Source organism: Microcaecilia unicolor, chromosome 3 (assembly GCF_901765095.1).
Source record: "Microcaecilia unicolor chromosome 3, aMicUni1.1, whole genome shotgun sequence".
Lineage (NCBI taxonomy): Eukaryota > Metazoa > Chordata > Amphibia > Gymnophiona > Siphonopidae > Microcaecilia > Microcaecilia unicolor.
The window spans coordinates 391,772,117-391,799,039 of NC_044033.1; the positions used below are offsets into that span (position 1 = coordinate 391,772,117).

Genomic DNA, 26,923 nt, shown 5'->3' on the forward strand with positions numbered 1-26,923 from the left:
ATTACTAGAGAAAGGGATATGGAATGTTCTGGCAGGGTGAGGGAGAGGGCTGCCAAGATGTAATTGTCTGGCCAGTCTCCACATTCATTGTCATCATAATGTAACCAGAGTACAGTATTAATCAGTTATTTCTAAAATTATCCAGATGTGTTATTGCTAAATTTATGTTGAAGTGATTGGTTATCTATAAAGCACTGTTGTGAATAGCAAGGCATTGGGGGCCATTGCGAGGACATTTATTTGATATTGTTACAAGTGAGTGAGAAAAGTTACTTGTGATTTTTGTGTCATTGATAATGGAAACAAAGTATAGTGGCATGCATCCACAGCACTGCTGATTTGATGTTTATTAGCTTAGGTCTTCACTGAAGCATTTAACTTTTTAATGTTTGGTTTCTAGGCCAGTATTAATGGTGTAGCGATGTAGTGGTCATTGGTCTCATACATATAACATTCTATATTGTTTGATTTTATGTCACGCTCTCTGATTCAAAATATAGAGAACTGTCCATCTAAATAGGCCCACTTCACTGACATTTGTTGTACATACTATCTGTCCTCTGATAATGATTTTATAATTTTGATGCATCTCCTCTCAACAGTATTGTTAACTGGTATAATACTTATTTTCTGATTTTCATTGTTGATCAGTGAGCTTTTTGCCTAGTGTCTTGCCAATAATGCTGTACATTCAGTCTAACTAGAACTGTTTGCTGTGGCCTGTTTTTATTCCTTGAGGAAGCTGAAATACCTCATTTAAAATACATCAGAGGTGTTCAGCTATCTGATTGGCAGACCCTCCAGTAATAATTCACTTAGTAAAACAAAGATTGCATCTTCAGGCTTCTGCATGCATGTATGTATGTATGTATGTATTTATTGTTTCTTGTATCCCACGTTATCCAAATTCCATTATTCAGTTTTGTTTTTTTTAACCTTTTATTTATCATTTTCATATTTTACAAGCATTAACTACTTGATAGGAAAACCACTTAGGAAATATTTCATTACTCTTAACAATACAAAAGAGAGAAAAATTTTTCAACTTATATTAGACCACCAAAAGTGGGGGGTTTATAACGGATATAAACTCAGGAGAGAGATTCTTTCAAGACAATATCTAGATGAAATAAAGCAATAGCAGATTATTTAAATCCCCTGATTTTAACAAATCCCAACATCAAATCTTAAAGCAAAACATATCGATTTGGATTCAACAAGTTTATAATATTTTCTTCTGAGAAATAACATGTTTTAAATGTTCAGGAGAAAAAAAAGTATATTTGACCCCCAAATATTTAACGTTGCATCTACATGGATAATTCAAATTAAATGAGGCTCCCAAAGACAAAGTTTCAGAACGAAGAGCTAAGAAGTCCTTTCTCTTAAGTTGAGTTTGTTTAGTAACGTCTGGGAACACCCAGATTTTTCCCCCATAAAATGAGGTTTGTAGGTTCTTCAAAGCTATCTTCCTAACAGATTCCAAGTCTTGATGAAATATAAATGATACCAATAACGTTTGCCGCTCAATTACATCAGACAGAGAGGATTCCAAGAGTTCTGATACATTTAAATCTGGTTGCTCCACAGCTTTTAGATCCTTCTTTGTAGGGAGAAAATAAATTTTGTTCACAGGAGGTATATTTTCAGGGGTAAATTTTAAATTTTCCACTAAATATCTTTTAAAAGTCTCTAAAGGAGAATATATGGAAGTCCGTGGAAAATTCAAAAATCGTAAATTTAACCTCCTGTTATAATTTTCAAAATATTCCAACCTATTATGTATCAGCAAGTTGTCTTGTATCAATTTAACTGAGGTTTCCTTTAGTTTGGAATTTTCACTTGTCAAATTATTAATCTTTTTGGTTACCTCGTTTTTCATAGAAGTTGTGACATCAGAGTACGGACCCAGCAGTAGCTCTCCTCTTCCGTCGTCACGGTTTGGGGCTACTCCTCTCTTCAGTCTCAGCTGGTTGCGGTGGAGGTTGGCGCGCCGGGGGGGACAAAGAAACGTCCTGGTCCTGGAGCTCTGCCTCTTCTTGGGCTATGAGCTCAGCGGGGCCACCCGGCGTCAAGACAGGGGTTCTCACGAGAAAACCCTTGATAGTTGGCTGCGATGGTGTCGAAGTTAGAACCTGCGGGGCTCCGGTTCTCACAACCGCCTTCCTCTTGGTATGTGGCATTGCAAGAGAAAAAAGTTCAATTAGGTAAGAGATTCAACCTTGAGGAATCGGTTTAACGCTGCTCTATCAAAAGGGTTACCCGTGACGCATTGTTGCTGCCGCCATCTTGCTCCGCCCCCCCTCTCAGCTATTTTCACTCTGTAACGGGAAGCTAGTCTCCATTATTCAGTTTTAAGTGGCTTACAAAAGAGAGAAAGGTAGGGATTACATTATATATTTCTAAGTGTATAACAGTAAAAGGTAGCAACAAAAGTATACAGTAATGTTTACAGTAAGATAGCTTGAAGATACAGAAGCAAATGCACAATTTATAGTGCTAAATAACAATGAGGCAACTAAGAAGTTTACAGTAAAGCCAATTCACACAATTATTGTACCTAAATGTTACAATGTAGAACAGTGATTCTCAAGTCCAGTCCTGGCGTACCCCTTGCCAGTCAGGTTTCAGGATATCCACAATGAATATTCATGAAAGAGATTTGCATATAATGGAGGCCGTGTATGGAAATCAAATTCATGCATATTCATTGTGGATATCCTGAAAACCTGACTGGCAAGGGGTACTCCAGGAGTGGACTTGGGAAACACTGATGTAGAGCATCTGAAGTTTATACATTGGTAATTGGGCAAAGATGTCAATTAGAAGAACCATAACAGTTCTGAAATGGTGATATATTACAATCATTGTGGAAGTTTGTTGAAGAGGAATGCCTTTAGGAATTTGCAGAAAGTTAAAAAACTGGAGATATGTTTTAATTCATTTGGAATGGAATTCCACCATTTGACTCCTGAATGTGAAAAATCCCTGTTTCCTTAGTGTCCCTCCGGACCCGCCCAGAATGACTGATGGGTTGTGCATGCCTTCCAGCAGGTGGAGACTGAGAAGACTGATTTTGAGGCAGCCAGTAAGAGCCATGCTCAGCTCCTTGGAAACCTCAGTATTCCCAGTCTCCAGCAGGTGGTAAATGTGGTGAGCCCCTTGGTCTCAAAATGTCTATTCTGTTTCTGCTTTCTAATTTCTGTTAGCTCAGGTACATGTACCTATTTCTTTCTTAGTCTAATAAGTTTGAAGGTTTCTTTTGTCTTATACATCTGTGTGCCATTTTGGTTATCTGCTGGCAGAGGCTGAGGCCTGTGAGGGTTCTTTAATGCTTTGGGGGGGTGGCTGGGTCCCTCCTATCCCCGGACTGTGGTCCATTGCTGGCCTCAACCCCTTCAAGGAAAGGGAGTTTGCAGAGCTGTGGGGAACAGCCACTATGATATTAAAAAAAACAAAAACCCAAAACCTAAACAAAAAGCAAGCAAGTGCAATGGCTTTAACCTGCTGTCATGGCTGTCTCCCTGCAGGGTCTTGGGCTCGGGAGCGTGTTATAGTTCCTCTTCCTCTGTTCTGGTTTGGGTTCAAGAGCCAGGTGGTTGTTCTGGACAGGTGTTAATTCAGATTTAATAAAAAAACAAAAACAAAGTGGCGGTATGAGGACTTCTCAGTTTAGCGAAGAGGTTCAGGTTTTTAGTATGGTGTCAGCGGCTTCCTACACCACTTGGGTTTTAGGCGGGAAACTCCACCATTTTGTTTGTAGCTGTGGAGGAGCGGCACAGAACATTCTGACAGTGGTCTGCTATTGTTCCAGCGGCCTCTTCAGCAGTGCTACGAGGTCTCCTCTATAAGGGGAAGATTTCCTCTGCCTTTTGCACTGTTAATTTGAAGGACAAACAGCCATTGCAGAATGAGGTTTGAGTGTGCGGGGGCAGGTTCTCTCTTTATTTTTTTTTTTCTTTCAGCTGCTTTATGGTGAAGTGATCTGTTGTGCAGACTGCCATGTTTTGTGTTTATCTGGAGTGGGAGGCTCCGATACTCTGCCCTGTGGTTTCCCTTTCCTTGCTTCGAAGCTGCCAGAATCTGATACTGTAAGAGTGTAAATAAAACTATCTCTGGTAGGGATTCTTTTCTGATGACCAGATTCTGTATAATGCAGGATAAAATAATTAATTTCTCTACATTCTGGGTGTTGAAAGGACACAATATGCTATTTTCTCCAGCATCTAAATGGGGCACAGAAACTGTCTGTGCTTCTTTACAGTTTGTATGGTGCACGGACAATATTTTTTTCTAGAATTAGAAAGCTGCAAGGACATAATCTATTGGTTTTATACTAGTACAGTTTACTTGTTGACGGTGTCTCATTTACCTGCTGAAAGTTGACTAATGCAGACACAAGTTATTTAGTATTTCTCAGGTCTCTGTATAATGCCAGGGCATGATCTATTGTTTCTCTACATGGTTCAGGTTTCTTTCCCTTTTGTATTCTCCTGGAATTTACACCTTTATTTATTTATTTATTGAAGGTCTGTTTTTACAGTCTGTTTTATCTGATGTGCTATGCTCTCTCTGGTATTCTAGGGTTCTAGAGGTGTTCCAGCCCTGATAATCTCTTGGACTGTGTTACCTTTCGCCCATCTGTTCTGCTACTTGCTCATGCCTTTCAGGTTTGCGGTGTGTAGCTGCTCTGGTACTGCCTGGCGGTTCAGCACATTATTCTAGCCTTGCTCAAGCAAGGTTCTTTTCCGGAGGGCTGTCTGACTGGTTTGGTATGGCTAGTGAGTTATGCTGTTTTAGTTAGAGCAACTGTTTTGGCAGCTGTCTTTGTGGGTTCAGCTGCCACTATTATGTATTATGGTGTGCTCTCTTGGAAGATCCTTACTGTTGGTGCTGATGTCTTCTCATCCCTGAGATGGTAGTGAAGCACTATTGTTGAACTGTTACATTCCCCGTAGCCCAGTGGACAGTTTGGGGATGATTCTCCTATTCTGTCACATTCTTTAAAAAAAAAAAAAAAAAGACTTTTACACTTTAGAAAAGGCACAATGTATGTCCATTGGAGATTGTGACAGCATGTCAGTTTCTTGTATTTTTCTCTTTCTGTGGGTCTGTTCTCAGAGGGGACTCTCTTTTAGCCTTGGGGAACCATGTGGTTTTTTTTTCTTCTTCTTCAGTATTCTGGACATCGAGGAATTTTTGTAATGTTTGTTACTTGCTGTTGTGTATTTTGCATTGACGGTTTTCTATCTAAACGATCATAGTTTGTAGTTTCTCTACATACCTGGTATATCAGTGGTCTTTCCTCAGCCTTTCACAGGGAATTTATAACTGTCATTTTGAGCCAAAGCATTTTATTTTTTGTGGGCTCATGATTTCCATTTTGTTTCTGTCCAGTGGCTTCCCCTTTGTCCATCTCAGTAGCAGACTATGGACGTTTCCTCCAGGAACTTGTCCAAACCTTTTTAAAATCCAGATATGCTAACCACTGTTACCACATCCTCCAATCTCGTGTTCCAAAGGTTAACTATTCTATGAGTGAAAAAATATTTTCTTTAGACAAACACATGAAGGGAACTCTTTCAAAATTAGAATGATCAAACACTTGAAAACTGAAACATAACTCAATAAAAGCACTAGCTTTCTCATCCCTTATCAGGTATAAGGCCCTCTGAACTGTTGATTGTCATTGCCTTATCACTGCTGTCTATCCACCAATCTCCTTTCACTGACCTGTACTAATATATGCACACATCCTAAAACCTAGATGAGATTATACTATTTAAGCCCAGTGTATCTGCATTGTGTCTCCACTGATCTGATGAAGAGAGAGGATGACTTTCAAAAGTTTGCGACAGATAACACATTTAGTCCAATAAAAAGATATAACCTGCAACTTGGTTGTTGACCTTTATTTCCACAATTTCTTGTTACAAACTGTCTAGCAGCAAATTTTTGTCTTAAAAAAAGATATATCTCTTAAAAGATGAGCATTTTCTGCCCATCAATAAGCTGTAAACGTTTTTGTTTCAGTGTTTGGAGAGAAGCAAGAGATCGCATTGTGGGGTTCCCTGGACGGTACCACGCCTGGGATATTTCTCATCAGTCTTGGCTGTATAACTCCAACTATTCTTGTGAGCTGTCTATGGTGCTGACAGGTGCTGCCTTCTTTCATAAAGTAAGCATATAGAGCATGCTAAGGAACTTGTCGTGCTTGTCTTTATCCATTTTAAACTCTGCTTTTTTTATTCATCATTTTGTTTCTGGTGTTCTGTATTATCAGTATATAAAATATATTTAAATCAAGATAAAATATGGACAGTGCACAACATATCTAAAACAATCTGTAAATCTCTATAAACTGTATGGAAATATTTTTTTCTCTAAAATTATATATGGAACAACAGTAATGAATTCCAAAAAAAGCAGCTAAATGCAAATAAGCTCAGGCATAATTTCTTTTAGACACCAAGAGCAGCTTTTACCAAACTGCGCTAGCGATTCCCACGCAACAATGCTGATGAAGCCCATTCAGAATGAATGGGCTTTGTTGGCATTGTCCTGCTGAGAATCGCTAGTGAGGTTTTGGAAAAAAGTCCCCAAATGTTGTACTGAAAGATAAAGAATATTATTACTTTTAAATTTGAATGTTAATTGAGAAAAAGAACAAAAAAGCAAATCATACAAATTGATTGATGTTAAACCATGTAGTGATTTGAATACCAGACAAGAAATCTTATAAATCTAGCTTTTACTGATAACCAATGTAGATTGATCAATAAAGGGGTAGACCTATCATATCTATTACTATAAAAAAAATCATTTTAGCAACAGTATTTTGAAGTAACTGCAATCAATCCAGTTGTTTCTTTGGTAACCCAATATAAACTAAACCAAATTGCAATAGTCCAAATGTGACAATATAAAAGATTGCACCAAAAGTACAAAATGGTTATCATGAAAATAAGATTGAATGAATCTTAGCTGTCTTAGTTTTAAAAAATACCCTTTGCATTAAATTGTTAATATGAGTTCAAAAGTCAAAGTAGAGTCAAACAGGATAGGACATATACTGGTAAATATGTTCCCAGGGCTCCAGTCTTCAGTTTAGCAGTCTTCCAAGGTTCAGCTTTTTGGTGACTTCTGGTAGAGCAGGAACTGGTAAATGTGCTACCTGGGTTCACTTTTTGGCACAGAAACAGGTGCAAAAAGTACTCACATGAAAGCACGCAAAGAGACTTGAAAATGAAATCATGGACTTCTGCTTCCCTGATTTAACTCTGAACAAAATAAGCATGTGTCTAAAAATGTGTGCTATCTCACATCACATATTTATTCGCAAATGGTGTGGAAAGGGGTAGCCTAACCCACCCTTGTTTTACAGAGGTAAGTACTCAAGTTACCTTTGTTAAACGTTTTTGATTGATGTCCCCAAAGTTAATTCAGGTACCCTGAGTCTGTAGCTGGATAAAACAAGATATAGAGTGGTATGTATACTTAAATAAAAGTATGTTTATACTTTGACTAGTGAAAGCAATTAATGTAAGAGAATTTGTTTGTAAAATAATTTTTTAAGATATTGGACATGTATGTGAGAATTGTAGCTCTGTTCTGTTGCAGTATTGGGCAGTCCAATTCTGAAACAATAGTTAAATTGCACATTTGATTTTTTTGTTGTTTTTCTTTTCTTTTTAGTATTACGCCTACCTGTATTCCTATGTGATGCCACAGGCAATACGAGACATGGTAGATGAATATATAAACTGTGAGGATATTGCCATGAACTTCCTTGTTTCTCATATTACAAGGAAACCACCCATCAAGGTGAGATGCAACAAGAGACTCAGCTACTTTATTTCTTATTTAAATATTTATGTTATTTAGCAATGCAGTGATTGAAATATCGTAGAGTTTTCATACATGTATAGAATAGCTTAAAGCACTTTAAAGGTAAATCTGAGTTAACATTATTGGCCCATGTGATGTTTCTTGAGATAGCAAAGTAATATAGCTATTTTCTAGTTGTCTATAACTTGAATCCAAAAACATAGCACCTTACTCTATCCACATAATATGAGGTTATAAAATGGTTAGGCTGGCCTATCACTGAGCTGTTTTCCTGTGTTAAGATGTGAAAAGAACTGGGGAACTAATTGACCCTCTGGCAAATCAGTAACACAGTACAAGTGATGGTTGATTATCCATATCATTTGCTCATATGTTTGCCTAGTTGGTGTTCTGCTGGTTCATGAATACGATTGAGTGTGTATGGTATTTTGAAGTATCATTTGGAGGTAGCACAAAACTAGGATTTCCATGCTTTCTTCATTCATTATTGGCTTGTATATTGTTCTTAGAAGCATCATGTAGGTTGTGTAACCCATCTGTTGTGGTGGTCAGAGAGGATTGAGATCTATCATCAAAGACTCTCTTGTTACCCTAGTTCCTTCATGTTTAGCTTGTACACTCTTTGCCCTTTGCTATTCAGTAACAGATTAAACATATCCATCTCCTCCTTAAAACTTCCTTTCCTCAAGTTAGAGATTGCAGCTTGGTTGTATATACCTTCTCTCAAACTTAGATTTCACAAAGATAGCTCTGTCTGTTGGTGATAGAAGTAGTAGACATTTGTGGTAGGTCCTGTCTTGGTTGGTGACAGCTAATCTTTATGGCAGGCAAACTCAACATAGATATTACTCTAAACTGGCAAAAGACTTCAAGGGAAGAAAAATCTAAGGCATACAGAAAAGCCAGCAGAGATGAGAAATCATAAGGACATAGTGCCGAGATGATGATAGCTGCATTGCTCAGTGAGGTCCAAGGGAAACTTGAATTCAGGTCAAGTAGCTTTGGCCATTTCTTGGGACCTCTCTGTAGCATTCGACTTGGTCAACCATTCTGTACTCTTGGCAATGGTTTCCAGTATCTATTTTAACAGGGCCTGTTTTTTCAGTGGTTTGTTTCCTTCCTATCCAATCATTTCTTCACTGTTTCCTCTGGCCCACAGTCTCCTCAGCATGTCTCCTTTCTCGTGGGATTCCACAGGGCTCAGTATTTGCTCCACAATTCAGTATCTATCTTAGTCCTTTGGCCACCCTTATTAAAGACCTTGGCATAAATTTCTTTATTTACACCAGTGATATTCTGCTTTTTGCTTATACTGATCTGGACTGTCTGGATTTTATGCTGATGCAGCTTGGCTCCAGTTTCAGCATCTCATGTTGAACCCCCTCCAAGACCATAGCCTCCTAGATTAATGGGCATCAAACCCACCCATTACCCACTCCCACCTTGTTAGGCACCTCTGTCATCTTGGTCAATTCCTTTAGGTACTTTGGAGTAACTATTGACTACCAGTTATTATTCTCACTCCACATTTCATCTATGGTTAAGATTTGTATCTTCAGTCTCTGGCAACTGTGTTCTCTACAGCAATATCTTAATGGACCTTCACAACATACATTTGTCAGCATGTTTGTCATGTCCAGACTTGATTATCAGTGGGAAAATGTGGGATACAAATGTGATAAATAAATTATTGTAACAGTTATTATTATTAGCATTAGCATTTGTATAGCGCTACCAGACGCACGCAGCACTGAACATCTGTTACAAAGAGACAGTCCCTGCTCAAAAGAGCTTACAATCTAAATAATACAGACAGACAAGACAGTTACGGGTGAGGGAAGTAATGGGTGAGAAGGAAGGAAGGGACAAGGGGAGGGCAATTGAGTAGTGATATACCAGTTATAGTTATACCAGGTATATGCTTATGAGATAAAATGATTGCAATTGGTAAGCCATTTGCTTACTTTTTAATGCAAAGTGATTTGACCACTTTATGCAATTCCTTTATGCCCACCAATGGCTCCCTGGGCGGTATTGTATTCAGTTCAAGACCTTCGTCCTTACTGGTATTCCTCCTCATCTTCCTCTGCAGAACTCCCATCACCATCCGAGGTCCCTAGGCCCATTACCTGACTATCATCTTATCCTCCCACCTATATCACGAGCCCGTCTTGAGTCGACAGGGCACTGTACCTTTTTTTTTTCCCACTGCTTCACACTTGTACAATTCACTGCCATTACCATTGAGATCAGAGTTGTCTATAAAAAGTTCAGATCTGCCCTGAAAACTCATCTATTCACCCTAGCATTCCCAGGTTCTCAGGATCTGGCCCCTGGCTAACTTTTTGTACAGCTTCCATGCCTTCTTTTTATTATTAGCATTTTCCTGTGTGCCTTATTCTCTGCTCAGTGTCTCTCTTCTGTTTATTAGTTGATGATGGAGTTTCTTTCCCCATTCATTTTATACATGTTTTGTATACTGCTTTGATAAAGCTGTTGAAATGTATATCAAGCATAATAAATATAATCTGGTCTGAAAAAGTGCTTCCCTATAGTTTTCGCCTTCTCTTGGTCATCTCTGTGGTGTGTGATGTCTGAGAATGGATTCTTGTCTTATTTTGTACATTGAATACTATACACTATGTTAGAGGAGAAGTCTATATGTTATGTTGAAAGTTTTTCCCATGTGTTTTTGTGAGGTTCTGTTATAACTGCATGCCTCATTTGCAACATGGTATATTGTAGGGATTTGTTCTGTTCTCTTCTAGAGTTTGTTAGAAGCTTGTTTTTTCAGCAATGTTTTTCTTCCTATCAAGTGGTTCTCAGAAAGCTGTAACTGTTGAATTAGGGAATATTTCTTTCAGTCATTCATCCTTGCAAGAGTAGTCAGCTGTAAATCTGTTTAAATTTTTCTGTTTTTTTCTAGCTCTAGATTATATATGTACTTGCTCCCTTTCTTTGTACTACAGGTTTGTCCTAGATACATAATGTGAAGAAGCAATTTTCTTGGAAAAGATTTTGATAATATAGCTTTTTCATATGTGAAATCTGACTTGGAAAGTAGCTGCATCTGTCAGTTTGTTTCCTCTATATAAATGTTAGTAGATGGTCACTGTTGATAAGCTGTGGTGTCTAAAATATTAATGCTTTATATGATGTAGTCCATCTTAAATCTGATTAAAAGATGGAATGCATTGAGTAGTGAAACTGTCCTTCAGTCCAGATTTATAAAAATGTTTATTAATTTAATAGTAAAACTTGACTAGTTTAGATGTCAGTTCTACTACTATATGAAGGTTGACATCCTGTGATGCGACTAGTTAATCACAGCATGACATCTCGGTACTTTCATTTTGCCTTTCTAGTATACTAAGAGAAATTTAACTATTCCAGATAACAGGAGAATTTATTTTAAGAAACTGCCTGAAAGAACATTTCCACAAGAGATATTTCCAACATGCTGGATTACAAAAAATAGATACTTATTTTACCACACCGAGTGGCAAAACAGTAAATTAGAGTACTACATTGGGAGTTTGTCAGGTTGAAATCACAGCTTTCCAGCTTTCCACTAAGTAGAAGATAATGCTATACAACCTTTCTTCACTAGAAAGAATTGTTGTGAAAAACTTAGAAAGCAAACAAAACATCCTTCCAGCTAGCAGAGAAAGGAGGCTTTGTGGTAATTGTTTTTGTTTTGCTTTTCAATTTTTATTTATACAATTAAAGTTTACAAAGATAGAAAAACATCTTTGAAAGAAATTTGCCAGGGTATATCCTTAAACAATACAAGGAAATTAAAAGAAAAATGAAATAAAATTACAGGTATACACCTAACTAAAGTAGTCCACAAGATCGGGATCCAAGATATCTATCTATCTATCTGGTCTCCGTATCTCAAAAAAGATATAGTAGAATTGGAAAAGGTACAGCGAAGGGCGACGAAAATGATAGTGGGGATGGGACGACTTTCCTATGAAGAGAGGCTGAGAAGGCTAGGGCTTTTCAGCTTGGAGAAGAGACGGCTGAGGGGAGATATGATAGAAGTGTATAAAATAATGAGTGGAATGGATCGGGTGGATGTGAAGCGACTGTTCACGCTATCCAAAAATAATAGGACTAGAGGGCATGAGTTGAAGCTACAGTGTGGTAAATTTAAAACGAATCGGAGAAAATTTTTCTTCACCCAACGTGTAATTAGACTCTGGAATTCGTTGCTGGAGAACGTGGTACGGGCGGTTAGCTTGACGGAGTTTAAAAAGGGGTTAGATAGATTCCTAAAGGACAAGTCCATAGACCGCTATTAAATGGACTTGGAAAAATTCCGCATTTTTAGGTATAACTTGTCTGGAATGTTTTTACGTTTGGGGAGCGTGCCAGGTGCCCTTGACCTGGATTGGCCACTGTCGGTGACAGGATGCTGGGCTAGATGGACCTTTGGTCTTTCCCAGTATGGCACTACTTATGTACTTATGATATACCCTGGCAAATTTCTTTCAAAGATGTTTTTCTATCTTTGTAAACTTTAATTGTACTACTTTAGTTAGGTGTATACCTGTATATATATATTTTTTTCGCTCACACTTTTTTTCTGTAGTAGCTCAAGGTGAGTTACATTCGGGTACACTGGGTATTTCTCTGTCTCAGGACGTCTCACAATCTAAGGGCCCTGTTTACTAAGCCTTGTTATAGGCACGTTAATGTTTTTTAACATACGTTAACCATGTAGTCCATTAACCGTGTACGTGCCTATAATATCCCTATAGGCACCTATACAGTTAGTGTGCACACGCTAATTGTAGGTGCATTAAAAAATACTACCAATAATCTCTTGCCCAGCTAAATAACTGGAATAGAGCCCGAGCTACCCTGTAAATTCAAAAAGCTGTGCAATTTGAGAGGTTGAAAAAATGCGTATTTCATATCCCAAAAAAGAAAAACATATTTACAAGGAAAAAAGGAGATGGAAACGGGCTCCCAAAGATAACACTTCTTACCTCATCCCCAGGAACTTCTTCCTCCTTTCTTGAGTCCATTTTGAAACAACAGGAAAAATGTTTCCACCTAAAAAGGTGGGTTGAATTTCCTGAAGATATAGTCTCAACAAAGCATCTTTATCTTGTAAAATGACAAACAAAACAAGCAATGTAGTTCTCATTTTAATTTTTTCCACCATCTGTTTAATCCATGTTGAAGGTCCATCAAGCCCAGCATCCTGTTTCCAACAGTGGCTAATCCAGGTCACAAATACCTGGCAAGATCCCAAAACAGTATAATACATTTTATGCTGCTTATTCTAAAAATAAGAATTGGATTTTCCCCAAGTCAATTTTAATAATGGTCTGTGGACTTTTCCTTTAGGAAGCCATCCAAACCTTTTTAAAACCCCGCTAAGCTAACTTCTTTTACTACATTCTCCATCAATGAATTCCAGAGTTTAATTACACATTGAGTGAAGAAATATTTTCTCCGATTTGTTTTATGTTTCAATCATTTTTATTCAATCGATTACAGAAACCATTCCAGCATGTTGATAACATTTCAACAATGTACCTCCTATATTCCTATCCCTCTCCCCACCCCTCCACCCCCCCGATAATTCAATAACTATGTTCCTCTAACATTTACAGAACTCACTTCTTGAACCAAAAACGTTAATGCTCTCTCTGATTTGTTTTAAATTTACTACTTTGTATCTTAATTGCATGCCCCCTAGTCTTAGTATTTTTGGAAAGCGTAAACAAGCGATTCACGTCTACCCGTTCCACTCCACTCATTATTTTATAGACCTCTATCCTATCTCCCTTCAGCCATCTTTTCTCCAAGCTGAAGAGCCCTAGCCACTTTAGCCTTTCCTCATAGGGAAGTTGTCCCATCCCCTTTATCATTTTCGGTGCCCTTCTCTGTACTTTTCTAATTCCACTATTGGGCTCATTTTCAAAAGAGAAAAACGTCCAAATAGTGGCATAAATCTGCATTTGGAGTTTTTTGTGTGCTCAGGCGGGGCTTCTAGGAGCACCAAACTGAAGTTTGTTGGGCATGCCAGCCACAACAAAAATTGAGGCAGGTGTTGCAGCCTATGGTGGCACTGAAGAAACTGACAAAAGCTCACAGAACACCACCGTTAACCTGAGCTACCCCAGGCCTGACAAGTAACTAAGGAAAAGAATCTCTCTAGCCTCCAAAAAAAAAATATCTTCAGTATTCACAAACCCTTGTAGTAAAATTGGGGTGGGGGGGAGGAAGAATAGGGAATGAGAAACTCCGACTCCTCTGAGATGTCTGCAGGCTCCAGAAAAATAAAATTCCAACTTCTCTTTTTGTTTTTTTTTTATTTTTTTTTTGTAGAAAGAAGCACCACTTCATCTGGTTACCAGTTCTCAGACTGGACCAGGAGGTTCCCTTAGGGGGCTCATTTTCGGAAGAGAAAAAAAAACGTCTAAAAAGTGGCATAAAGCACTGTTTGGACGTTTATTTATGCAATTCCTCTGCAGTGCATCCAAATCACAAGAAGGCATGTCGGGGGGGGGGGGGGGTGGTAGTGGTGCTCTCCTGGGATGTCTGGGGGATAGTCTACTAAAAATGCTGGCTCCTCCTACATCCCAATGGCATGAATCTGTATGTTTTGCACTCTCCCCCCCCCCCCCCCCCCCAAAAAAAAAAATGACCAAAAAGCAAAACAAGCAAAGCACAAAAAACCAAAACAGTATTTTCGGGGGGGGAAAGGTGTTTTTCTTTTTTTGAAAATGACCTTATTTCCTATTTGGATTTTGGATGTTTTTTTTGCAAAACGTCCAAAGTTGGACTTAGACTTTGTATCGAAAATGGCCCTCCACGAGACTAGTCCAGGAGCTGCATGGTCTGCCTGCCACTATGTGCTGGAGACTGAGAAATACTGAAGACCTCAGGCTGCAGGGTACCCTAATAGAATAGAGTCCAGATTTCTAGAATCTGTCTCCACACATCTGCTGATTGATGAGCTCAACCTACAAGTTCTGGACTGGTCTGGTAAGGATTGCAAGGAATTTGTATTAAAAAAAAAAAACACATTTATTACCCAAGGGACTTAGTGAGTATCTGACATGATTTTATGATTACTAGGTCAATTTTAAGCTCTGTGACACATCTCTTAAGTATATGACTTTATTATTCTCTTCACCTTCTTGTGAATCATGATTTATGTACCATATCTGGTAAGACATATTGCTAAAAGGTACTTTGGACAAATGTATTGTACCTAGAAACAGAAAAAAACATGACAAACAGCATAACGTCCAGTATAGAATTTATCAGATGGGAACAATGTGATGCACAAGAAGCTAAAAGGCTGGATTGCTGATGCAAGCAGAATATAAAAGTGCTTTATACAGTAGTCATAATAGAAAAATGAGTTTGCAGAACAGTGCTCTGTTTACAACTTCTGTGTGATATTTACTATGTGATAACGAGAACACTGTGGGATGCTATATATGGCGCTTAAAATTGCATGCAGAAATTAATTGGTTAATGAGCCAGTTAGCACTAATAATTGGGGTAATAACCAATTATTGGCATTAATTATTAAAAAATTGGATTTATGCATGTATCTTACAAAGCGCTATTCTATAAGGACGCGTGCGTAAATCCTACAGCGCATAACTGAAGAGGGGGGGCATTGGCGGGTCAGGGGCATTCACTAGAGATGTGTGCAATATTATGAAATGTGAGGGAATCCAGGCCTAACTTACATGCCAGGATTTACACCAGCTTTTAGTTGGTGTAAATGCCTAAAAGTTGGGCGCAGGTCTTGGAGGTACGCGCTATTCTAGAAATGTCACCTAACTCAGAGCATCATTTATAGAATAGCACTGAGCACGATTTTTGTTTGGGCGCCATTTATAGAATTCCCCACGTATGGTTTACCTGCTTGCAAATTTATTTAACATTTTTGATTATAATTTTGCATGAATTGTCGAAAGAAAACCTATGGCTTCATGGTTTAATTGCAGAAATAGCAAAATATAGTATTGATTTAGGTTAAGTTTCCTCAGTTGAAGATGTGCATGTGAAATTTGATACAGCATCTGTAGGAACACTAGGAAGGTCTAATTTTTTGATTAGACCTGACCCTTGTTTGAACCTTGTACACGGTGTCTGAAAAAAATAACCCAAAAACAAATGTACTACTATTAAAAAATTATCACTGTTATTGACAGGTGTTAACTGCAAGATGCTGTAAAAACTGGATGATTCCTGTTTTCAAAATGTCATCATTCAGGAAGTAGCCATTAAGATCCGTTTTAGCAAAATGGCATTTAGTGAAGAAAAAGTTCTGATTAAATATTTGCAATAAAATAAGATATATGGCACAAAGAATTTACTAAGGGAGTTTCCTAGTAAAGGTCATACTTTGCAAAGTATTTTGAAACTATGTAAGGGATCCCATTTTTTTCTGAACACTGTGTAGATTCTTACATGTTAAAGTACCATAAACATTACTACTTTATAAGAGAAATTGTAGAGCAAAAAAGCAGACCCTTTGTTTTCTAATATATTTGTATTATGCTGAAGTAGTTTAATACTGAGAGAGAATTGCATCTTCTGTTGAGAGCTAAAGCAGGGCACACTAACATTTTCAAGAGGTCCGTTATATTCCTTTCATATTGACTTTTTGATGAATGACTTCTGTATAGATTTCTTAGTGCAGGATGATTATGGGTAACAGATCTGAATGGATGACAGAGTGAAGGAGCGTATAATAGCAGAGAGCCTATGGAGAAGGTATATCTTGTAATCCATTTAAATTTCTCTCTCTGATTCCAGGTAACGTCACGGTGGACTTTTCGCTGTCCTGGCTGCCCTCAGGCTCTTTCACACGATGACTCTCATTTTCATGAACGCCACAAATGCATCAACTTCTTTGTAAAGGTTTATGGGTATATGCCACTTCTGTATACCCAGTTCCGTGTGGACTCCGTTCTTTTCAAGACTCGTCTACCCCATGACAAGACAAAATGTTTCAAATTTATCTAGAACCACTGCTCTGAAAGGTGGTGAGAATAAACTTTTAAAATACATGGAGAGGTTTTTAATGTTACAGTCTTGCCAGGTTAAAGAACAAAGAAAAATATTTCCCTCAGACGACTTCTGAACTGAGAAAAATGGCATCAGAAAAGACCCTTAATTGTAGATATGGAAAAAAAATGAAAACCTGGCCAGTGACATCCAAACTGTTAATTCTTTCTAGTTTAACTTGCAAGTATTTTAGATTAGTCTGACATAATTTGTTACCTGCCTATCAGCCTCTTGTGTGTTGAGCAAAAGAAAATCAGGGAAGAGAGACAGATGTTTTTATGGTAAGGCAGGAGTTACCCACCAGACTACAGCCTAAGAGCTCAGAAGGATATATCCAATTGCTGCTGATGAAATGTAAGTTTGTTTCCCTTCTCCTGTTTCTGTGATCCATGGTGTGACCAACATGGCTTCAGGATCTGCACACGACAGCAGACAGTTCTACTTTCAGTTGCTTTCCCCATTATCATGTTATGTGGTTGGTGAAGATGTTTTGTACATTAAAGAAGCCCATAATCTTTAACTGGTCCATGAATAAGACCCTACCCTTCATCCCTGATGATAAATACTTAGCAGAACTGCAAAGTGAGCTCCAGGGACTGGATGTTTTTCAGGAATTATACTGATGTTACATTGCCTGTTCAAGCTTATCTAGCCCAAATATAAAAGTCAAAGCACAGAAATGTGCACTAGACTGATTTCTTCCTAATACTACTCATATAATTTCATTCAGTTTGCTATTTCAACCTTGCTAATAGACATCTTGTTTGGGAGACTTTGAATATGTTAGGAGACTCAGATTATTAATATAAGATTGTTGAATAACATGAGTAGTTTTAATTTAATGCGATATCTAACATGATAATCTGCAGTTGATTTTGATATTGGCTATCTTTAGCTTTTTTTCAAAATCTTTTTTTTTTTTTACATTATGTTCTCATCCCTATGACTTTCTATGAACATTAGCTTATGTAAACGTGAAGTTCTGTGGATAATTGTCCATTTTAACCATTCATTACCATAAAAACTTATTTAGCCACAACCAGTTTTATCAGTAGATGGACATGTGATCGCAAAGTCTTAAAGGCCTTATACTGAGATCTCGTGGGAAACCTTAATTAGGATATCATTTTTCAGCAGGTGAATAAAATGACCACCACTCGTTAGAGGAATTTCTGTTCTTCTGGTGATTAACATCAAAATTGATTGGCTCATTGCTTTATGTTCTCCCATGCAGGCCTGTCATTTTGCAGGTTTTTTTTTCTTTGTTTTATTTAATTCCAGCAGAGTATCAAACAGTGTGAAATATGAATTACTTGAGAAAATATCTGTAACATAAGAGAAACAGAAAATATTTAACACACTTTAGAGAACAAACTACAGTACTGCTTAAATCACTCTACAAGACACTTATTTTCCTATTAATTTTATCTGGCTTTAATTTGCTTCTCATTCAGTTGATCAAATTATCTCTTAGCAGTAATGAATTATAGCTTAAGAAATCTCTGAAAGTGTTTGAGATTGTGTCTTTTAACTGTGAGTCCAAGGACTGGATATGCAGGTCCTAGAAGACTGAAGAATTTCATTGTTTCTGGTTCTTATGACTGTTATGCATGACCTGTAGCCTTTTCTCTTTTCCTACATATACACCAAATCCCCATGACTACCTGTGACTGAAAGAGCAGGGTGCACTCTTATACAACTATTTCTGTTGCCGTTTTTTAAAAAAATAACTACTATTAGTTACTGTCTTAATAGCAATAACTGTCCCAGCCTGCTCCAGGAGTTATGAATGTCACTCCAGGAACATACTTAATTCCACCCAATGTATAGGAGCCTTTAACATGATTACTGAATAATTTGAGATATAAGGAGAAATTAAACAACTGGCAGAACCTTTTGAGAAAGGAAGCAAGGCAGTAGTGCCTGTGTTATATCGCATTACCTGTTTGCAAAGTAGACCCAAAGATGCAGCTAAATAAATATTAGGTTCAATGGCAGTGTTTATGGGAGAAGCAAGCTAAGCTTCATGTTCTCATTATCCCGTGAGTGTTGAAATTTTCTCATATGGAAAAAATGAATGTAAGCAGCCTCCTGTCAGTTGAGCTACCATACGGGGGTGCAAGATGAACTAGACATGGTTTGGAGTTAATTAAGAGCAAGTCTCCTTTTCTTACTAGTTCCTGTTTAAAAAAACAAAAGTAATGTGTATATATAGGATTTTTATAAGAAGCAACAATAAAGATAGTCAAATGTCTTATCCATTCTGCCTCAGAAAAATAAACAAATTCCACTGATAAGCAGGACTAGTAAAAGAACTGCCAGTAGTAGTGTGTTGGAAGTTATTCCACACAATTAGGGAGATATAATACAAAACCTGCCTTGGCTTATGCTTTATTTACTGAATAATATCTCTTGAAAAAATCGGAATCTTTATTGTTGTGCACATCTGTTATCCTCTCAGAAGTCAATCTGTCTTAATGTGTGGACCACCCCATGCTGTCAGTTTTACTGCCTTTTCTCTCTGCACTTTGTGTGCTGCTGCTTCATCTTCCCTTGGCAGAAGTTGACTTTGTTGGCTTTTCTCTCCTTTTTGGCTTGGGTGTTATAAGCAATACTGATACAAAAAGAGTATAATTTAAGCTTCTTTTATAAAAACATGTGAGCTTCCACACTTTTTAAATCTGAATGCTATATGCATTTAATAGACAGTTTTTAGTGTCTCTGGACTGTAAATTGAGTCTTATGATAAATACATGTAAAATAAGTGGATTTTTTTTTTTATTATAGAAAGCCAAAATGAAAGGTGGCACAAGCAGGGAAATCTTCTTCATTTCCATTTATTAAGGTTACAGAAAGATGAATTGTCCAATAAGTGCCCAAGATCTCTGCTTTCGTATCTTTTAAATATTCCACTATTGCAGTGGGTAATAAAATAAAGAATGGACACATTCATTTTAGCCCTTCTCCCCTCACATATTTTTAAGTTTGTGCCTTGAAAGAATAATAAAGTGCAGACCATCTCATGTAATACATACCTGAACAGATCATCTTCCCCTTTCTTCTTGGTAAAAAGGTGTGTGCCTATGTATTACCACTTCCATAAGTTGTTGGAAAGACTGTCAGTTTAGTTAGAACAAAGAAACTGTACCATGTTTTTTTTTCCTTAGAAGGAATTCAGATACACCTTAATGTTGTCACAGACCAATTGGGTTGACAATATATTTCATTGGTATTCACTCCCAGTCTCTGATGGCTGCCAGTGGGTCAGATTTTCAGGATGTTCCTGATGAATATGCATGAGAGACTTACAAATCTTTCTCATGCATATTTATTGCAGGACTGCAAATTTTTCTCATGCATATTCATTAGGGATATCCTAAAAACCTGACCTCTTGGTGGCCCTTGAGAACCTAGGAGTGAACACCAAGTATGTATTTCTGACTTTTTAAATTCTATTTTAACAATGATCATCTTAAGAGCAAACACAGTTGCCCTGAGATTCTATATATGGCGCCTTGATTTTCACATGGAAACTGAAACGTATTCTATAACAATGCGCGTAACTTAATTGGTAAACTAGCTAATCAGAGCTGTTAATTGCATGTTACGCACTAAGACTTATGCGCACAGCTCGCTAAGCATATTCTATGACGTGCGCTTAAATTATAAGTTGCATAATTGAAAATGGGCGAGACATGGGTGCTCCTAAAATCTATGCACATTGGTATAGAATACATCTGTTAGGCATTGGGATTTACGCCAAGTAAAACATGGCGTAAATAGCTGCAACTAAATTTGGTTGCATGGAAAGGCGCTTGGTGTACTTTATATACTGCGTGGAAATGTAAGCCTGTTTTATAAAATATAGATGTCTTTTTCCATGCAGAATTTTTAGGCGCCATGTATAGAATCTAGCCCTTGGAGTCTGCCAACTTCATTGCAAGCACTGATGAACTTTCTCTAGCAGTTTTGTCACTTCCTCTGTAGCCAGTTTATTCAAGTATCCAAAATGGAGCCCACAGGGGGAGACTCTATATATGGTGCCTAAAAATACCTGCGTGGAAAACATTTCCACCTAAGCATAAGCGGCACTTAGATTTAGATGCGGTATATGGAATACAATTAGCTGATATCCTAGCGCCTAAAACTATGCGTGGCCATTTACACCAACGAAAACATGGTGTAGATTTAGGTGCTCTGAACCATATTCTATAACTACACATGTAAATTTTAGTACACCCACGAAATGCCAATTTCACTGCCCATAACCACGACCCTTTTTTGCCTGCACACATTAAAATTTAGGCAGAATATGCCTAGCAATTTGTGTATGTAAATTCTAATTGTCAATTAGTGCTCATTATTGCTTGTTAAGTGCTGTTAACAAAGGTGGTTTGTTTGTTAACCCAGTTAAATTATGCACACTGTTATAGAATCCACTTCGGTTTCAGCGCAGAGCGCTAGGTGCACTATATAGAATCCAGGGGAAAGCATGACTCACCACCCATGTAGGAAATTTAGCAGCGCCAAAGAAAAAATGCCTTACACAATGTTAATTTTAGGGCCTGAAGAAAAAGAACCAAGTTTAGTTTATTTAGAAAACCAGCAATACAAAGACTTAATTAATGTGTTGAACCTTTAAAATATATATTGCAGAGAAGAAAGTTTCAGATGTATTTGAGCCTGATAAATATTTTAATGGTAGAAGATTTGCTGACTTCATTTGAAAACATCTGGATAACCAAAATAGTTTTCAGCATTAGAGCATTGTGCATGCATATGATCATAAATTGTGTCATACTGGTTTAGAGCAAAGGTTCATTGATCCTAGCATCTTATCTCCAGCACTGGCCAGTATTGGTCATAGATATACAACACAACTCCAAAATGTAGATCCATTCTTTGATGTTTGCACCCAGAAATAAGCTGTGACTTTCCAAAGTCTACCTGACTAATGGTGGTTTATAGATGTTTCCCGAAACTTGCTGAACCTTTTTTAAAGCCAGCTATTCTAATAATACCATGAAGTTCTATGCAGATTCCAAAATTGAGAGCCACGTAATCCCTGGGAAGAACACATGACAAGATTATTTCTTGGTTTTTTTTTTATTATTTATTTAATATTTAAACATAATTCAAAATATTAAATGTAGCGCAATCAAGCAATACATGCAAAGAAAATGTACCATCCGTTACATTCTCATGGATTTTCAGCAAATTTCTTATATACTTAGTCCACTAATAAACATGATCAAGATACAAAGAAATAAATCAGTGGAAATTATAAGATTGTTCTTATATTAACATTAGAAGGAAGGGAACACAATCTTTACCAACGGTTTTAGCTACCTACTGGTGTCATCGAGGGTTGAACTTCCCTACTTTCCTTACTAATTAACAGGAGCTTCAGTTTTCCTGGGTCGAAAAATACATAATGAACATTTTCAAGAGAAATGAGGCATCTACATGGGAATTTTAATTTAAGTGTTCCTCCTAAAGAGAGGATTCGCGATCTAAGTCCCAAAAACTCTCGACGTTTTTTCTGTGTAGATTTACTGACATCTGGAAATATCTGTATCCTCGAGCCATAGAACTGAGCCGCCATAGCTTTGAAGTAAAGCCTTAAAATATTATTTTGATCAGTCTCGAATGCAAAAGACACTAGGAGAATAGTGTGTTCAGTAATAGTCTCTAGTGATGTTTCAAGAAATTGAGTTAAATTTACCTCTGGAGCCTCCTCCAAACTCGCTCTAATTCCGGTAATATAGTAGGCCTTAATAACCGGTGGAAAAGTTTCTTTTGGGATCCTAAGAACTTCCAGGAAATATTCCTGTAACATCTCAGTAGGAGGTATTAAAGGGCTTTTAGTAAAGTTTAAAAAACGTAAGTTATTTCGTCTTATCTGATTATCAAGAAATTCTACTTTCCTTTGTTCCCTTTCTTTCTCCATAAAGACATTCTCCACTAGAGTTTGTAATTTTTTAATTGCAAGAGAGTTTGACTCACTTTTCTCCTCTTGTTTTGCTGTTCTTGACTCAATTGACTGTGAATTTTGAATTGCCTTTACTTCAGCAGTCAATGTAGATGATATCTTTTGTAGGGAAACGTTCATTGCCTGCATGACATCCCAGAGGGATTCTAACGTTACAGTTGCAGGTCGTTTTAATTCGCCGATTCCCGCTAGTGGAGGCATCTGGCTGGAAGGGGGCACAGTCTCCACTCCCTCCATTCTATGCTCAGACGCTGTTGCGTCTGGCGTCGAAAAGCCCACAGGACCGCTTTGAACCTCAAAACTTTCCAAAAGAAGTTCACCTGCGGGATCCATCTCTCCTCCCGGTCTCGGCAGCGCAGCTCTACAAGGCGGACTCAACGATGCCACCTCCTCGCCAAGATCCCCGGTAAGATGTTGTTCCGGGGGTCCAACCTTGGTAAAAGATTGTGGTCCCAGCGTTTGAAGCCCGAAGGCTTCTAAAGTAGGCTGTCGTTGCGATACGATATTCCCGGTGCTAGAAGCAGCTTTAGCACTGATCTTTCCCTTCCTCTTGACCATAATGTGGGCAAGGTAGGGTGAGAGACACTAGGAGAGCCCACTCGTATCTCAGAGCATCAATTCGCTGCTCCTTCCACGGATGCCATCTTAATCTCAGCAGTCAAGATTATTTCTTGTTTAACCTTTTCTGTATCACAAACAAAAATGTTTACAGGGTGTATTTTCTGTTCTGCCTAACTTCCATTTCCCACTTGTATGTGATTTTAAAAAGGGTAATTATGTACATGTAAGTGTTCCATGCTGGGCCCTTGTTTCTTCCTTTCTGCTTCTGATAGACTGGCTTTGGCTCTACCATTTAAGTATAAAGTTCTCTTTCAGGTCATTACTGGCTCTGTTCTTTTCAGTTGTGTAAAACTCTTGACTTTACTACTGGAAAACATCTGAAATGTTTTTGTTAGTAACAGGTAATTGCTTGGTATTAAACCTATTTCCTGGATTCATCCTGTTCAACAGACAGAATGGCTTGAATCTTTGAAGTGTTAGCAATGCTGAGCTGCTGCTGCTGCTGCCTGCTATTGAATGAAGCTACTTTCAGCTTCTTGTCAAGTCACATATAGCTCAGATTTTGAAATGATCGTATTACTTTCATTTACCACTAAGATCTATGGTGCAAAAACACCACACACTTAGGGTTAGATTCTATATATGGCACTTGAAAAATCTGTGTGGTATGCTTAAATTTTCGCCTGGTATATTGAATACGCTGAGCACCTCTCCACGCAACCAAATTTGGTCGTGTCCATTTAGGCCATGTTTTACTTGGCGTAAATCCCGATGCCTAAATTAGGTGCATAGTGGATGTATTGTATAATAATTTAGCACATAGATTTTAGAAACACCCATCACCACCCCCCATTTCAACTATGCAACTTAGGATTTAGACGCACCATGTTATAGGATACACTTAGCGAGTTGTGAATGTAAATCTTAATGCCAGTTAGTGCTGATAATTGTTAACATCCAGTTAACAGTGCTGATTAGCTAGTTAAACAATTATGTTATGTGCACTGTTATAGAATATGCTTTGATTTCTATGCAGAAATTGAGGCGCGATATTAGAATTTGGGGAGTTAATGCTGATGAAATGTTGGTTACACTGCTGTTTTCAAGCTACATCCATAATATTGACCATGCTAGAACTTAGATCCCAGCTCTTCGTTGGATTTTTCATTTATTACAGCATATATGTAGCAGTATACAATGCCTTCTAAAAGACTTTACATCCTCATGCTTTTTTCACATTCTGCTATCTTCAAAGCAATTGAAAATGTATTGCAGTAGGAGTTCCTTTCAGTGATCTGCAGAACATATTCTGTACTTTCAACATGAACAATTATAGAAATTATTTACAGGTCCAGCACTACTGTAAGGCATTATAAGGTGATTGTGTCTGATGACCTTATAGTTTCCAAACAGGTAGAAAAAGCGACGGTCAAAGCCAGAAGGATGCTAGGGTGCATAAAGAAAGGCATGACCAGCAGGAAAAAGGAGGTGATAGTGCCGTTGTATAAGTCTGTAGTGAGGCCCTATTTGGAGTACTGCGTGCATTTCTGGAGACCGCACCAACGGAAAGATATAAACAGGATGGAGTCGGTCCAGAGGGCGGCTACAAAATTAGTAAGCGGTCTTGAACGCAAAAATTTATAGGGACAGGCTTATGAACCTCAACATGTATACACTAGAAGAGAGGAGGGAGACGTGATAGAGACGTTTAAATATCTCAAGAGCATTTATGTACAGGACTAGAGCCTTTTTGAAATGAAGAGCTCTGGAATGAGGGGGCATTTGACAGAGTTAAGGGAATAGGCTTAGGAGTAATCTAAGGAAGTACTATTTCACAGAAAGGGTGGTGGAGGTTGTGGAGTCGAGGACTATTCCCGAATTTAAAAAGGCATGGGCTAAGCATGTGGGATCGCTTAGGAACAGGAAGAATTAGGGGTTACAGAGGATGGGCAGACTGGATGGGTCATATGGCCTTTTTCTGCCATTATGTCTCTAGTTTACAGATGGGCATGATGGATGAGGACTTGAGTCCTTGCCATGTACATTTAATAAGCTATCAGTCTGGTATTCTGATGGCTAACTAGGGAAAGAGGAATAGCATTTGCACACTTTGGCACAGTTGTGGTCTAGACAGTTATGTATGACTAAGGGAGGAAGATTTACTTCCAGAATGGAAGAGAGAATGAAAGTAGTTGTTGAGTGCTGAGTTGCAGAGACGACATTTAAAATTATATGCAGTGTATCTGCCACTAAGGCTAAGGGGTATTCCATGCATCTGTGTGAAGATGACCTATGCAATAAATGCAGAATTGGTAGGACCACTTGGCTGCATTCTTTTTTTGAATGTCCTAATTTTCACGTATTTTGGGCCAAGGTTTTAATGGTACTAGAAGCTGTAGTAAATGGAAAGATCAGTTATAGGCTGATGATGCTGGGATTGTGGGAGGATCAAGTGATGCACAAATGTTGCCCAGAGAAATTAGGGGTTATTATGGATAATATGATGAAAGTTTCTGCTCAGCATGCAGCATTAGCCAAAAAGGAAAGGAAAGGAATACCGAATAGAACAGAGACCATGCCTTTGAGTATTCTGTGTAATTCTGATTGCTACATCTCTATAAAAAGATATAGTAGAACTGGAAAAAGTAAAGAGAGGGGCAACCAAAATGATTAAGGATGGAAGGGCTCTTATATGAGGAAGGCTAAAGAAGATTAGGGCTTTTTAGGTTGGAGAAGAGAGGGCTGAGGGGGGATATGATTGAGGTGTATAAAATTGAGTGGAATGGATAAATGTGAATTGATTGTTTACTCTTTCAAAAATTCCAAAGACTGGGGGACATTTCATTGTTTCATAATGACACATTTAAAAACAAATAAGAGAATATTTTTTTCCACTAAGGACCAAATTCTATAAATGGCACCAAAAAATCAAACCACCTAAAATTAGGTGTATTAAGATTTGAACAAATCCTGGAGGAAAAGTCCATAAACCATTTTAAGGTAGACCTGGGGAAAGCCACTGCTTATCCTTGGGATTAAGTAGTATGGAATTTTGCTACTTTTTGGAACTCTGCCAGATGCTTGCAACCTGACTGGCCACTGTTGGAAACAGGATACTGGGCTAGATGGACCCTTGGTATGATCCAGTAGGGTAACTTTTATGTTCTTATGAGTTAAAAAGATTTGTGGTCATGGGTATTTGTGGGGTACATAGGTCTATTTTGAGATGGTAGACAAGTTCTGAAGCTCTGCCATTTGGCCACTAGTTCAGTAAGATGAAGGATGCAGTTGGAACTTTGGAGTTGTAAGTGGGCTAGGAATGATCTTTTTTTTTTTTTTTTTTTTTTGGGGGGGGGGGGATGTTTGAAATGGGTGAATGGCAGTGGGTCATAAAAGATTCCTGACCTTTCAGCCTGGGGCGCATGCACTGGTGTAAGTGTCCCAGTGGTAGGAAATTTGGAGCCTGGG

General features: G+C 38.0%; 1 protein-coding gene and 1 long non-coding RNA gene across 2 annotated transcripts in view; both read left to right on the top strand.

Moving 5' to 3' along the window:
* EXTL3 (exostosin like glycosyltransferase 3) overlaps positions 1 to 20,222 on the top strand; it is a 156,923-nt gene extending 136,701 nt beyond the window's left edge. Inside the window, exons 3-5 of the mRNA XM_030198703.1 lie at positions 6,034 to 6,178; positions 7,696 to 7,824; positions 16,651 to 20,222. Coding sequence (XP_030054563.1) covers positions 6,034 to 6,178; positions 7,696 to 7,824; positions 16,651 to 16,860 — 484 coding nt within the window. The 3' untranslated portion in view covers positions 16,861 to 20,222. The remainder of the gene's footprint in view (positions 1 to 6,033; positions 6,179 to 7,695; positions 7,825 to 16,650) is intronic.
* A 2,715-nt stretch (positions 20,223 to 22,937) lies between these two features.
* LOC115467042 lies at positions 22,938 to 25,038 on the top strand. Its single transcript, XR_003941634.1, has 3 exons — positions 22,938 to 23,856; positions 24,417 to 24,422; positions 25,026 to 25,038. It is a non-coding gene; the product is annotated as an uncharacterized LOC115467042 (long non-coding RNA).
* Positions 25,039 to 26,923: the final 1,885 nt, after the last annotated feature.